This window comes from Canis lupus, chromosome 1 (assembly GCF_003254725.2).
Source record: "Canis lupus dingo isolate Sandy chromosome 1, ASM325472v2, whole genome shotgun sequence".
In the NCBI taxonomy this organism is placed as follows: Eukaryota; Metazoa; Chordata; class Mammalia; order Carnivora; family Canidae; genus Canis; species Canis lupus.
The window spans coordinates 121849263-121863820 of NC_064243.1; the positions used below are offsets into that span (position 1 = coordinate 121849263).

The 14558-nt window shown below is 52.1% G+C and overlaps 1 protein-coding gene across 2 annotated transcripts; it reads right to left on the reverse strand.

Moving 5' to 3' along the window:
* Window positions 1–1846: 1846 nt before the first annotated feature.
* CCNE1 (cyclin E1) lies at window positions 1847–12770 on the reverse strand. Of its 2 annotated transcripts, none has more exons than XM_025425277.3 (12): window positions 12704–12770; window positions 11101–11156; window positions 10925–11012; window positions 10644–10712; window positions 6691–6836; window positions 6436–6571; window positions 4282–4428; window positions 3628–3723; window positions 3277–3411; window positions 3054–3165; window positions 2817–2974; window positions 1847–2525 (listed from the first exon to the last, which is right to left on the reverse strand). In XM_025425277.3, exons 2-12 carry the CDS (start codon window positions 11121–11123, stop codon window positions 2403–2405), a joined length of 1233 nt encoding a protein of 410 aa, XP_025281062.1. In that variant the 5' UTR covers window positions 11124–11156; window positions 12704–12770; the 3' UTR covers window positions 1847–2402. The 2 variants fall into 2 exon arrangements, with proteins under 2 accessions (XP_025281062.1, XP_025281061.1); XM_025425276.3 differs by lacking the exon at window positions 12704–12770 and adding an exon at window positions 11488–11696.
* Between the last annotated feature and the right edge of the window lie 1788 nt (window positions 12771–14558).

The following is a 14558-nucleotide window of genomic DNA, read 5'->3' on the forward strand; positions in this document are numbered from 1 at the left end:
ACAAGGAAGTCGCACTCAGGGGCCAAGCCACCCCCTTCTCTGGGGCCTTTCTGCTCACCATCTCTGCTCACCCAGGTTGACCAGAGCTCCCATTTTCACCCTGATGTCGTCGGTTTGGCATCACCTGGCCTCAGCTGGGCTTAGCTGAATTGCAGAACAAAGATAGTGACTTAGCAAATGCGTATGCAGAGCCAACCAGCGAGGGACCAACGTTTGTGCTGACGACTAAAGGAAAAAGCACAAGGCAAAAGGAAGAGCTCCTTGAAGCACGGAAACTTGGTGTTCCTTCCTAGTGGCTGTCAGGGTTCCTGGCAGAGCCACAGGACGCATTACTATGAATTCACTCATCCACCCAGGCCGGATCCTGTATTAGCACCGATGATTAAAAGAGCTGCCCGTGGCAACACTGCCATTACTAAAACAAAAACAAAGAGCCCTGATGTCCAGAAATGCAGCACTCTCAGGTTTGCATAATCGTTTCAGCAGGTCCGGCCACGCTCTGCGACACAAGGGCCAAAGCGTGTTTGAAGTGCTACCCCAGACCTGCGTTCAGACCACGTCCCCTCGTGTGTCAAGCCCTGAAACTAATCCAAGGCTTTGGAAACCGAAATGTTCTCAGTGCCATAATTTTGCACACAAAATGCCAAATGTAAATTAACCACTTTTTAGGATCTTTCCAGAAAGTCCTTACACACGGTCACCATTAAAAATTCCCTGCTTTTTAAGGTGGGAGCATCTCTGCCTCCAATGAGGAAATAATTAGCTTGGAGTAACATTGGACTAAATACCATTACATGTAGATTTATATTGAATGCATTTATTAGGACACTGTATTAAAACTTGCCAGGGGGATGCCCAGGTGGCTCAGGGGTTGAGCGTCTGCCTTCAGCCCAGGGCGTAATCTTGGGTCCTGGGATGGAGTCTTGTGTGGGCTCCCCGCAGGGAGCCTGCTTCTCCCTCTGCCTGTGGCTCTGCCTCTCTCTCTCTCTCTGTGTCTCTCATGAATAAATCTTAAAAAATAAAAATTTAAAAAATAAAAATAAAAAATACATAAAAAAATAAAACTTGCCAAACTGTAACATCACAATGTAAAGGAGTAGGGTCTCTCTCCAACCTCACATAAATGATTTAAAATGGCTGTTTTTCCCCTTTAGAGTTTTGCAAAATGAGATAAAATACCAAGTTGAAAATAAGTGGGATTTATTTGCTCATTCACCCTCCCTTCTTATGAACCCGTACATACACCAAACCATTGCAAGGAAGTGAGACACAAAACCTGACAAGACCGCTGTGCGAATGTTCGACAAAATGCAGTGTGAGCTGAACGGGGACCTCCTCGTTAACAAGGCACTCGGGGACTCCATCAGCGGTCAGGGATCAGACCACACGGCGACGTCTGGCCTTGAGCTGCATAGGATTCTATTTTACATTTTCGTCTTTGGAGTATGAGTTTTAAGCCTCCTACATTGTTAACAAATTCTCCAAACAGAAGTCCTTTAGGTTAAGACATGGGTAAGGACAAAGACAGTACTAACACCAGTTACAGATGCTGTATGACCTTGGGCCTGTTGCAGGGCAGAGATGATACCTAAGAATCCCCTTGGATGCAGACGCCGCTTCTCAAGCCGCCACGGCCCACCCGCGAACCCCACCTGAGCAGCCTCTGCGCAGGGCAATGCGGAAGAAAGGCCAAATTGGAGGCTGTACCTAAGGCTCACTTCAGAAGTCTGCTTTTAAATATATTTGCTTGAAAGGTGTGAGCTTTCAGAAGCATGAAATTAAAAAAGAGACTTCGATAGAGCCACACTCGAAGAGGACTTCTAACTGAATGATCAGACATAGCTCATAAAACCAGCTGTCTCAAAGACAGTGTTATCTTTATTAAAAAAACGGATAGACATAGCAGCACTTACAAAACAACAGTTCATCAAAGGCATTATACATTGTCAACGGATAGTGTGAAAAGGGCAGGCCCCCAGCACCGCTGGGTGTGGGCTCCACATCACAACGCTCACAACTACCAGCCCCGCTCAACAGCACACAACCCAGCACACACAAGGGGAGACCAAGAGCAACACGGCGCTCTGCAACTTCAAGCCTTTGTTATCTGCGTGAATAGTCAATCAAGTCAAGTATCACCCTCCTTAGCAGCATCTGGAGCACTCACTGGTGTTCTGGAGGTGGCTGGTGTACTCGACCCACTTATTTAAAAAAACCTAAGCATTTAATAAAAAACACTTCTCCCTGTCCAATGCCATCCAAGGAAACACTTCGGTTGCAGAAGAGACGCGCTCTTCCACTTAAATATGTGTAAAAGCTAACGCGCGCCTCGGCCACGGCGCGGCAGAGAACTCGGAGCGGCGCGCCCGCCCAACGGTCTTTGGTGGAGAGTGCTGGTGTGCTCACGCCGTGTCCTGCCCACTACTCTGCTTCTTGCTGCTCTGCGGGGGAGTGAGGACCCCGGTGGGGGGAGGAGAAATCCGATTCTGTTCAGACAATATGGCTTTCTTTGCTTGGGCTTTGTCCTGTTGGGAATAAAAGCGAGAAACGTGAAAATGGAAGACCCGGTCCTTTGGGCTCGGCGTGCTGAGCGTGCCCTCTGTGGCAGCGGGGGAAACAAACGGCCGGGAGCGATGGACAAGGTCTCTGGTCTCCGTGCTACTTAGGCATCGCATCTATTGAGTGCAAGTTTTCTTTTTCAAGGAACTAAAAGAACTGGGGTCTTTCTAGCCTATCTGACGCCTGCCTGCAGAGGCGTGCGGAGGCTGGTTAGGCAGTTTTATGAGTTTTTCTGGGAACGAAGGAACACTACTGACCAGCAAATCCAAGCTGTTTATATGGGTCTGGATGTTGTGTGCGTCTTCAGCGGGAACTCCCCTGAAGTGCTTCAGTTTTGAACTTCCCGTCTCCCTAATGACCATGGCAAACGGCACCATCCACTTGACACACTTCTCTATATCACACCACTGATACCCTGCAAAGAAAGTAACTTTTAGGCTCAATCGGTTTGTAAGTTTAATCCACCTTGTGAATGGACCGGAAAGCCAACGTACCTGAAACCTTTTGCATCAATTCAGACGAAGAGAAATGATACAAGGCAGAAGCAGCAAGTACGCCGTAGGGAAATTCTAAGCAGCCAACATCCAGGACACAAAGATCCAAAAGCTGTGGAGCAGAAAAGAGGCTGAAGCACACGGACGGCCACCATCCATCCCTTCTAGGGCTCCTCAGGCTCACAGTGGGGTAGGTAGCCCCCAAGGGAGCGGAGCCGCTTACCTCTGCGATCTGTATGAAGATTTGCTGGGGATACTGTGGCAGGAGCACTTCATATAAGTCATTTAGATATGCAACCTGCATATATACATTCAGCCAGGATACAATGGTCAGGGGGCTTAAGTGCCACTTAAGAGCCTAAGGGAAAACCGAGAGAAAGGAGACCAATGGCTGAGAGAAGAAAAAGACATTTCTGCTCCCCGAAGGCCTCTAAAGGAGTTCAAAACGCAGCCACATTGCATGCCACAATGTGTCCAGCGGGAGACCTCCTCTCAGATGCACTCACACGGAATGTGGAAAAGATATTATGTATGCATTTTAAAAAAAGGACTGAAAAATTAACTTGTAACCTACCTTCATAATGATTAATTCCATGCTAAGAATCTCCTCTCCTGAACATGCCCCATCTGTAACATAAGCAAACTGGTGCAGCTTTGGAGGATAGATTTCCTAAAAGGAAATAAAAGGGAGAAACAATTAGCAAAAATCTCTAATAGTTTTAACTTACAATGTACTTCCAAAGTTACTGTTTTTAGTACACTAGCCTGGAAAGAGACAGGGAACATCCATGGAGTAAATACAGGAGCTCCTCCACTGATCAAAGTGCATTTATTGTGAAAGAAACGAAACACCCACTGTTACCAATAAATAGACATAAATACAGCTTTTACTCGGTGGAGATATTTTTGAAATGGTCACCTTTTAAATACCTTTAGCAACACGTTTGAAAGTTGGGCCCATCCACCCTTCTAATCACACCAAAACTGTAGTCCTCTTGGGTCAAAGTTCAATTTTTGGGCTACCAGGAACTACACTAACCTAAGCGATTCATACACTCACTATTTCTCTCACTTCTTGGTTAATTTCTAGCCCTTTCTGCACGTATCTTTATACTTCAGACGACCTCGAATTAGAAAAACGCAGACAAGCATTTGGCCTCTTCCGGTCACCTCAGGAGATCTCAAGAAACAAAGTGTGCCACGTAACAAATATTTGAAAATGATTTACCTCAAGTTTGGCAGCAATAAATAAAGATGAAATCCCAATAAGCTGTAAAAGTGTTTTTACAATATTTTGTTGCGTTGCCATATACCGATCAAAGAAATCCTGTGCCAAGTAAAATGTCTCTCTGTGAAGTTTATAGACTTCACACACCTGAAAAAACATTTAGTGAGTTTTAGAACAATTACTTGAGGAACAGAGACAAAAACAAACCAACAAACAAAATTTGCAGCGAGTTTTCGTGAAGGACCAGAGAACCCAATCGAGAGAGAGGAACTTTGCTTTTCTGAAAGGACTGTTACCTTGCTTGTCCACGAGCACAAGCAGGGGCGAAAACCTGGATGGAGCTCAGATAGAAGGATTAAACGTTCTGTGATCGATATGCCAGTAAGAGCACGTGTTCATAGGCTGAAGGAGCATTTCATGGGAAGACTGAACGATGGTCTCAAGCCCTAACACCAGGACCGTGCCTGCCCGGCCCACCTCACAGGACTGCAGAGATGGGGTGGGGGGTGCACGCGAGGGAGCTGAGGACAAGGAAACACTGGGCCCCAACTCCTCACCACCATCGAACGTCTGCGCTCGGAAAACTGCCACTCCTACAGGCCTTCCCGTGTGCCGCTGCATCTCATGGGGTGAATAGGGAGAAAAGGCCCCAGAGAAACAGCAAACAGAACCTTCACAGAAAATGCCATCAATCACTAAAGAGTATTTCTAAGGTCCAAGCTGAGGCATCTTTGAGGTCGGAAGTGAAGCTGGAGCATCCGTCCGCTCAGGGACAAGCTCTCAGACCCCCGTCGCCCGGCTCACGGTCGACACGCCTGCAGCTTCGTCCCACCGAGCACCCGAAGGTTACCCCCTGGCCTATCCTCTCAGTGGTATTACATGACTTTCTTTGGTTGACTTTCTGAGAAAAACCTTCCTTAAAGTATACGGCATCAACTGCAGTATATAAAGTAGAACTTCTCAGTCACAATGTCCAATGAGTTGCCGCCTAGGAGAGTGAAGCATCCTCCATCTAATGTTTCGAGGGATTATAAAACGTCTCGGGGGGCCCAGAAGGGCACATGTGAGGCCTGGAGTCTCAAGTAGGCAGGCCTGCCAAAGAGCTCAGTACAGAAAATGTTAGCTTTTCAATAACGAAAGACAAGCAAATTAGTAACGGTGAGAAGAGCCATCTTTTCTCGCCAACCACATACGCTGCAGTTCACACATACCACGTCTAGGCCATACAAACTCTGTAAGGAAAATACTGCTAGAAAATATTACAGATGAGAAAACCAAGATTCTAGGTTAAATGACTTGCCTGACAAAGACCCATACCCAGCGAGTTGGCAGCAGGGGATCTGAGCCTACGATGAGCATTAACGGGGGTGCACAGAGCCTGGGAGTAGAGGCTTTCCAAACAGTACCTCACCGTGTTTGTTTTTAGGGAATACTCAGACACTCAACTTCCTTATGTCCTTCCTTTTTCATAAGACGGAGCTGGCTGAGAAGTCCTTCAGCATCACAGAAGAAAGCCCACATCCCACCACCCAAGGCTCCCGGTGCCTCCCGGTGCCCCTGCAGGCACTACTGGGTCACACACGCGTCCTCCCAGGAGAGGCACACTGCCCATACAATAGCTTTTGATGTCTAACAATTATCCATCACAATTTGTCATACTTGTCCTTTTGACCAGTTGTTGCAGAGAAATAAAAGATTTGAATACATTATTTTTTTACGATGCTATTCCGTGGCGAAAGACAAATGGACTCCAAGGAGTTAAAAAAGAACAATGTAAGCTTTCTGACTGTTAAAGATAAGCCTGTTCATGTATTTTTAAAACTTATGATAGTGGCTATCAAACAGCTGTTATCTGCATTCCACCGGATAGATTCAAAAGCAATTTAATTAAAGACCAAATATCAATATTTACAGTTCAGTGGAAAAGAGAACTTTTGTAATTATTTGAACTTGGAAGAAAAAAAATTAAATGCCAACCTCAAAATATCTAAGAGGTAAAGAGACTTCAGAAATTCTTCTACGGAAGAACCCAAGCAAAAGAGTGGTACTTTGGAGACACAGAAAAGTGTCAATGGGGTATAAGACACACAAAGAGGTCATCAAAGGTTCTAGAAGTGGTCAATGCTTCCAGTCGACAGGAAGACTCAAGCTCACCTCCATCAACCAATCCAGAAGAATTGCTCGCATCTTGGGCTGCAGGAGGGGGTGCCGCTGCATAAAGTGCTTATCCCGTAAGTATGTCTTTTCCTTATTTAGCATAATTTTCCAGACCTCGTCTCTATTTGCCCAGCTACAAGAAACAAAACCAAGCGAAAGACAAGAAGTAGGCGTCAGTATGCGTCCACACTGACTTGGTGAGATTGTGCACAAGGAGCAAAAGACCTGGAAGGCACGTGGCAGGCAACTTACTTCAGTAGAGGCAGCGGCGAGGCTCTGGAGGGCATGAAGCTCTGCGGTCCACACACGGAACTTGGGTATGCTGGCTCATCCTCTTCTTTGTCAGGTGTGGGAATCAAGGAGCAGGGGTTTTCACATGCGGGATTATTGTCCCAAGGCTGTAGAAGAAAACACACATTCTTAAATGTTTGATAGGAACCAGCTATGTGTACATTCAGTGATTTGTAGAACAGCCAGTAAAACAGAAAATATCTTCACACTAGAGAGCAATCTCCAGGCCTAAATACCTATTCTGGCCTAAATGAGGATGAAGATGGAACGAGTAAGTAAAAGCCACAGTAAGGACTCCAAGCTTTCGTTTCACTTGCCACTGGCTTAGGAGTCTATGCAGTAAGTATCTAAGACGACTACAAAGTCAGTAGCATTTTATCCTCCACACTGTCGCCGTCAAACCAGTACCTGAGCAGGAAGATGGACCCAGGAGGGATTAAGACAAAATGCAAACAGCTCTTAGGAGTACAAAAACCGACACCACCACCACCTATACAAATCCACCTGCAGCTCGGTAAGAAACTGGGCATAACCTCTGAGGTATGCTGTGGGATTATTTGGTCACAACTCAAAGATTTGTTTTTTTTTAACAGGTACAACTAATCTACCAAAACTTCTTAAAAGTGAAAGAATTCCAATAAAAGTATATTTACATGCGCACCGCACATTCACAAGCGTAAAGACCAAAAATGTAAATTACCATCTGTATTTAGTGTCCCCATCTTAAGACGTAAAACCATCAAATGTGACATCTCCTGGTTGCAAGACTACCTAATATATTACATAACGAGGACCTTTTGTTTTCCTTAACTCAAAACAAAACAAAAAGAATATCTGCCTAGTTAAAACCAAATCCAGGAATGGTCACAGGATATACTAAGAAGTCCGTGGAGATAGAAGCCAGATACCCCTGAAGACCTTTGAATCCTGCCCCCAAAGTCTTGCATGGAATGAGGATCCAAGAACTGATAAGGGAATAAACCATCATTAAAAACGCAAACAATATGCTTTCCTTTCAAAGATTCTAGGTACTTAATTTTATTCGATTTTCAGTATTTGGAAAATAAGAAGGTCCTTTTGCCATTTACAAAGTTTTCTTTGTCAAGCTGCTCTGTTTATCGTCCTACTCTGAAAAGAAGCCTACGATGGATTTTTTTTTTTTTTTTTTTTTTTTTTTTGAGTCGTAAGAGTGGTTTTGTGGACAGTGCGGCAAGTAACAATCCCGCCAGCACGGAAGTCCTGTGGAAGTCTGAGACTCTTGGCCTTTTGTTTTAAAGCAGACAGTTCATTAAGGCTGACCAGAGAAGAAATGGGACAATTAGAAATGAGCATGGGATGTGGGCTCCAGGTGCTGCCTGGAGGATACGGTAGTGGGGCGCGCACAGCACACCGGCCACTTTCAGAGGCGGCCAGAGCACTTTCAGTGTGCTGAGGAGAGCAAAGCAGGATAAAGCTCTTCTCCACCCAGGGTGCAAAGAATTGGGCATGCAAATTAACCATGACAACTCCTGCCAACAGCTGTTCCAGAAGGGCAACCTCCCCTTCCAGCTCTAGTCTCATGTGCTGGTAGCATTTCCTTGACTCAAAACGAGTCACATTACAACTGCTTCAAGCTGCTCTTCATTCGAGAATGAATTCTAGCTGTGAAGGCAGAAGCTGGGTGCCACCCTCTACAGCCAGATGGCTGAAAGGGCTGAGAGCAGCCTTTGAGGATAAAATGGCAGCAGTTCCTAAACCACAGTGCATAGACAGACTGGATGACCCACAAGCCACAAGTGGTTCGGAAACCTGGACCCTTTAGGATCCAGCACGTGAGGCACAATAATGAAGTCGAAGTCTCGAGTGTACGCTGGGTTTCAAAGAGGCCAGATCCATCCGACTTTAGGAAGGACCGGGATAAGAGCAAGACACCAATTTTGACTATTTCTAAACACCCCCGACCCCTTATGCCACTTTTAACTAAGAACAGAACTACCTATGTAGAATCAGGTGCTGAGAAGTAACTACTACAAAGTCCAGGATTTCACTTCAATTAAAAAGGTGGGTCTCCTGCAAAAAGTTAAACAACAAAACGGATATGCTGAATGGATTTCAGATAAAAGGGTAGTCTTTTGATTAGGAAAGGCCTAAGGTAACACTCAAAGGTTCTCTGTGTCCTGAGGAAGGAGTTATAAGGAGTTTAGCACAATGCGCCACAAGTAGCTCCAGGCCACTGTACTGGGCTGAACTAGAACTCCTGACAAAAATTCCGTGTGATAATTGTGTTACCCCAAACTTCTAGCTTCATGAATCTACACAGGGAAAAACCAGAACGAGTGCTCCATAGATAGATGGGCAATCTTCAAGCTATCTGCTCTACAAAACGTACAGAAACCTGTTGTCCTTAATCTCTGAACAACCAGGAAAATTCCTTCTCGTTAGTGGGAAATGATAGGAGTATTTAAATACCACGGCTATCAATGTGCACACTTTGGGGACAGGCCCACAGCCCGATTTTAGGCACCCTAGCACTGCTCCGGTCCTCCTCGAGAACAAACTACTCCAACAAGTGGATATGGATGCCTTCGCTTCACTCTCAGAAATTTCAATTCCCAAAACAGCTGGGAAAATAAGCAATCCCGAGTTTCACAAAGTGGAGAGCCATTTTACCACGGCTCATAAAAATCAACCTGCTTAAAGTTTGTTTGCTTTTTGTTTTTTCAAGGAGAAGAAAAGAAAAGAAAGGAATGTCTTATTTCCTTCCCTAAAGGAAAGTATTTCTTCATCTAATGAGAAGGAAATCATCAACCCCTTGTTCGATATTAGGTCGATCTCCCCAGAATTGCTAATTTCTAGGGTCTACGTGCAGGGACGACAACTATTCCTGCACACCCACTGCTTCAAAGCCCTTCACTCTGCCAGAACCAGCTGCCACAGCTGTTGCTCAGTGCCCAACACAGCGACGTGCTGCCCACTGCTAACCTAGTTGGGACCAGAGCCCTCTGCTCAGATACTATTCCCACTCAAGCTTTTCTCCGTGATAGGGTCAGAAGGCCTGACCCGCTAGTTTGGAGATAGGCTGCTTCCCCTACTGGAGCCATAACTACAGTCTCCAGCCATTTCTGGAGGTAGGAAGATAACGCAAGGTTTTTCTGCTAGGAACTGCTGATATTGTAACGATATCACGAGCACGCAGGAAATTTGGCGGCAACTCCATGACGGAGAGACAAGAGAAATGGACTAGTCAATTTAAAAAATGTGTTGAGACACAGGTATCGTGACAGAGAATGTTCCACTGATACTCTGGCTGAGGCCAGGCAGAGCCCCGGACAGCAGTCCTCATCACCGTAGGTAACTGCAGGACAGGCTGAGGACCTCCAGAAGGGGGGAAGTTACATACCTGCTGCTCACCGTGTGGTGGGGGGAAGGGAGGTCCTTAGCACCAGGACCGAAAGACAGAAGCGGGGACGGGGAGAATCTGGGTCGCTATGGACACACACAAACCCCCGCATCACAGTCCGCGGAGAGCTCTGTGTCAGGAGCCCTCCCCCAGTTCCCCCGCCTGGAGACAGGGCTCCGGGATGGACTCCGCCCTTGGCTTGCACAGGACTCTGGGTCACTTTCTTGCCCTGAGTCTGAGTTTCCTCAAGGGCAAAAGGAGAGGACTGAGTTATTTGATGTCCACTCTGGTTCTTCGGGACATCAGCGCGTTATCTGTAACCTCGGAGGTGCGGGTGAGGAACCCAACGCCTTCCTGGGGTCCCACGGCTGGCCGAGGCCAATGCCACCGACCGGCCAGGCCTCGGCCCATGGATGAGCACCATGGCCCCTGGTAGAGGAACGGCTCCAGCAGGAGGCAGCGGGGACCGAGCGTCCATCTAAAGCACAAGGCGCAGCAGGCCCTCCGCCCAGGCCCGGTGGGCACGTGAACCTACCTGTCCGCCGCACTGGCCTCTCGCAGTCCTGTCAATTTTTGCAACTTCTTCATCCGGATCCTGCAAAAACTAAGGGAGGGCGACCCCCAGCCCCCAAGGAAACACACCAGACGGCCCAAAGACAAAAAACACAGAGAGAGGAGAGAGAGAAAGGTGGTTAGGCTGCGGGCACCCCAATCAGTACAAGGAGGCAGGGCCCCCGGGGTGGGGGGGGGGGGGGAGCCCCGCCAGGTAAGGCCCGGGAGGGGGTCTCCTCCCCCACCTGTCTCCTTTGTACTCACAACGGCCACATTTGCCTTCCTCTTCCTGGAGCGCACGGACACGTCGGTGCCAGCGTCGTCCTTCATGGTGTCCCGGTCCTGCGCATCCCTGCGGGCCGCCGGGTGGCACCGAGGTCAGGGCGGGCGCTGGCAGCCTGGGCTCCCCTCCCCCCGCCGCGCAGCCACGGGGCACTCACCTCTCCCTCCTCTCCCTCGGCATGGCTGGCGCGGCACGCGGGGCCGACCTCGGGCCCTGGGGGCACAAGCCGGGCGGGGGTCAGGGCGCGGGCGGGGGCGCGGGCGCGGGCGCGGGCGGGGGCAGGGCCGGCCGCGCGCCCCGGACACCCCTCCCCCCGCGCGGGCGGCGGCGGCGGCGGCGGGAGGCTCGGGCCGGCCGGGAAAATGGCCGATGGGCCCGGGGGGCCTGTCACCCGCCGCGCCGGGTCCGCCGCGCGCCCGGGGCCCCGCCGCCCCCCGCCCCGCCGCCCCCCGGCCCGGCCCGGAGCCACCCCGCGACCCCGCCGCGCCCTGGCCCGGCTCGCCCCCCCCCCCCCCGGAGCCCCGGAGCCCGGCCCGGCCCTCACCGAGCCCTGTCCGCGGCGGCGGCGGCGGCGGGAGGCGGCGGCGGGAGGCGGGAGGCGGGAGCGGCGGCCCGAGCGCGCGGCGGTGGCGGGATCCGCGCCTGCCCCCTACACCGCGCGGGCGGCCGAGCCGGCTGCTCCTGCGCCCGGCCGAGAGCGGGACATTTAAAAATCCCTGCGCGCGGAACCGGCCCCCGGCCCGCCCTCGCACCCTCCCGCCAGCCTCCGCCCCGCCCCGGCCGGCTCCGAGCCCCTCAGCGGCCGCCCCAGGGCCCGGGCCCGCCCCGCCGCCGCCTGCAGGCCCGCCCCGCCGCCGCGCAGCCGGGCAGAGGCGCTCCGGGCCGGGGGGCGGGGCCTGCGGGGGCGGGGCCTGCGGGGGCGGGGCCTGCAGGGGGCGGGGCCAGCGGACGGGGCCTGCGCGCCGGAGGGCCGGGGCGGGGCCTGCGGGGGGCGGGGCCTGCAGGGGGCGGGGCCAGCGGACGGGGCCTGCGCGCCGGAGGGCCGGGGCGGGGCCTGCGGGGCGGGGCGGGGCCTGCGGGGCGGGGCCAAGCCACGGGGCCTGCGCGGCGCGAGGTGCGGCGCGGCGCGGGACGCGGGAGGCCGGCTGGCGCGCGCGGCGGGGGGCGGGGCCGGGGCCGGGGCTCGGGGGCGGCGGGGCGGCGGGAGGCCGCGTGGCCGGCCCGCGGGGATGTAAACACGGCGCGCGGCAGGGTGCGGGCCGGGCCGCGGGGGCTGGCGGGGAGCGGGGAGCGGGGGTCCCGCCGGCCGTCGCCCCGCCGCGCGCGCTGCCCCTCCCGGCACGTCCTCCCCGCCCCCGAGACGCAGGGTTCCGGGCCGGGAGCCGGGGCGGGCCTGTGCCCAAGGTCACCGCGCCTGGTCGCGGGCCTACGACCTGGGCCGGCAGCCGCGGGTCCGGGGCGTCCGTGGGGCGCCGGCTGCCCCTGCGCGCGCCCGCCCGCCCTTCCGAGCGCGCATTCGCCCTGCAGCCACTCGTTGAGCTGACCTCCCGGCGCCTCCCCCGTGGGCCCCTCCCGCCACCTCCGCGGCTGGGGCCTCGGGGCCCGGGCCGCCCCTCTGGCTGAAAGCCCTCCCGGTGGCTCCCGTCGGGCTCCCGGGCCGGGCTGCAGGGCTCCCCTGGAGCTCCGTCGCCCGCGGACCCCCGCCCCACCCGGTGCCCTCGCAGCCGCTGCCCCACGTCCTCCCCCACGTCCTCCCTCACCTCGGCGGGAGCTGCCCTGCGCTGCGCACTCGCCCTCGGGGCTGCTCTTCCCTCCCTAGAACTTCAGGGTCTCCGGTGAACACGGAGTCTGGAGCACCCCGCCCCCCGCACTTCCTCTCCACCTCCTGCCCCGCTGTGTGTCCTTCACCCAACTTGCCGCCAGAAGCCTCGTGCTCCTGGGTTTCCCTGGTCGCTCGCTGTCCCTCTCCCTCCCGGGAGTTCCGGGCTGCAGCCCCCAGCTCTTGGCAGAGTCCCGGGGTGCGGGTGGGGGTGCGGGTGGGGGAGGGAGACACTTGCTCATCTCTGTGGGTGAGTTGTTGAGAAGCATACAGCCGCCAAGTCCTTGTGGACCTTCCAGGGCAACGAGACCATCACCTGAAAGTACCTTGTGAACTAAACTTGGCAGAAGCGGCAGGTCCCCATGTCGCAGAGGGCTCCCAAACACTCCCAAGACCCTTCCTGATGCACTGTTCCGCCCCCCCCCCCCCCCCCCCCCCCCAAGCATAAGGATCTTCTTGAAGTGAGAGCCTGGGTCTGATTGAAGAGTGTGCCCTGTGTCATCCCCGGAAGTCCCTGCTAGCAGATGTCGGCCTTCCAGGGGCCTGGAGCTGAAGGCTGCTGAGATGACTCACTCAGGTTATCTCAGGGAGACATGAATGCAGGCTCCTGAGCTCCGGGCCCGGTGTCCTTCAGTAATAACAATAAGAGGTACCACGAACAGCATTTCCAAAACGTCAGCTTTGGACTCAGTCCGTCAGAGTGTTCAACTTCATGATAATCCCATCATGTTGCTGCTACCATACTGCTATTTCAAAGAAGGCAACTATCTACTTCTTAGGGTGATTATGAGGATTGGGGTAACACAGCTTACAGGGCTTGGTGCACACTCAGTGCTTAGTAAATGAGAGATATAGGACAATGATAAATACAACATATGTTAGTATTACAGATATCAATATATATCATTGTTATCGATGATAGACACAGACTTTTCCTTAGTGATGGTAGCAACTTACCGTCCCACCAGCGAGAATGAGAGTTCCAGATGTTCTTTTTCCTAGCTGACGCGCTCATCAACAATATGGTGGACACAGAAATGTGGTATATTCATTCAGTGGAATACTGCACAGCAGTAAAAAGGACAGACCACTGGGGCATTCAGCAACATGAAGAAATCTCACAAAAAAAAAAAAAAAGAAAGAAAGAAATCTCACAGACGTAACCGTGAGCACGAGAAGCCAGACACAGAAAAGTATTACTGTGTGATTCCATTTATTTGAAGTCTCAGAAAAGGCAGAACTATAGCGACAGTGTGAAACCAGCAGTTACTCCTGGGGTGGGGTTAATAACCGGGAGGGGACCGAGGGAACCTCCTGGGCACTTCCCATGTGTTCTGCTTTGATCTGAATGCGTGGTTGCGTATGTAAAAATTCATCGAGCTCTACATTTAGGATTTATGTACTTTCCTGAGTGTATGTTCATTTCAAAAATAAAAATAATTGTTTTTCAAAAAAATCATTTAAAACAAAGTAAGACTTTAATGATCCCTGCCCACTTGGGAACATCCAGTCTGGAAGGGAGGCAGCTATGTAGATTGGTAGTTGTAGTGATAAGGGCTGAGTGATAAGGGCTGGGACGGGAAACTTCTAGGAGCCAGCACTCCACATGGAGCCAGCACTCCACATGGAGTGGTGGCAGGAAAGGGCATCCAGCCTACTCGTGGATGCCAAGAAGGCTCCATGGAGGAAGCAACACCTAGGTCAGAAGGACGAATGGGTTTGGCAGAGGCAATAGAAAAGACATCTGTGGAAACAGGCTGCAGCAAGGCTTGGGGTCCCCGGAAGTTACTGCTGGC

Bases quoted from the DNA above. Each gene is read 5' to 3' on its own strand.
- CCNE1 (XM_025425277.3), bottom strand. From the start codon at position 11,123: ATGCCGAGGGAGAGGAGGGAGAG. The intron at 11,013-11,100 runs GTGAGTGCCCCG...GGCGGCCCGCAG, and splicing joins CCGAGGGAGAGGAGGGAGAG to GGATGCGCAGGACCGGGACA. The intron at 10,713-10,924 runs GTGAGTACAAAG...GCCCTCCCTTAG, and splicing joins GGAAGGCAAATGTGGCCGTT to TTTTTGCAGGATCCGGATGA.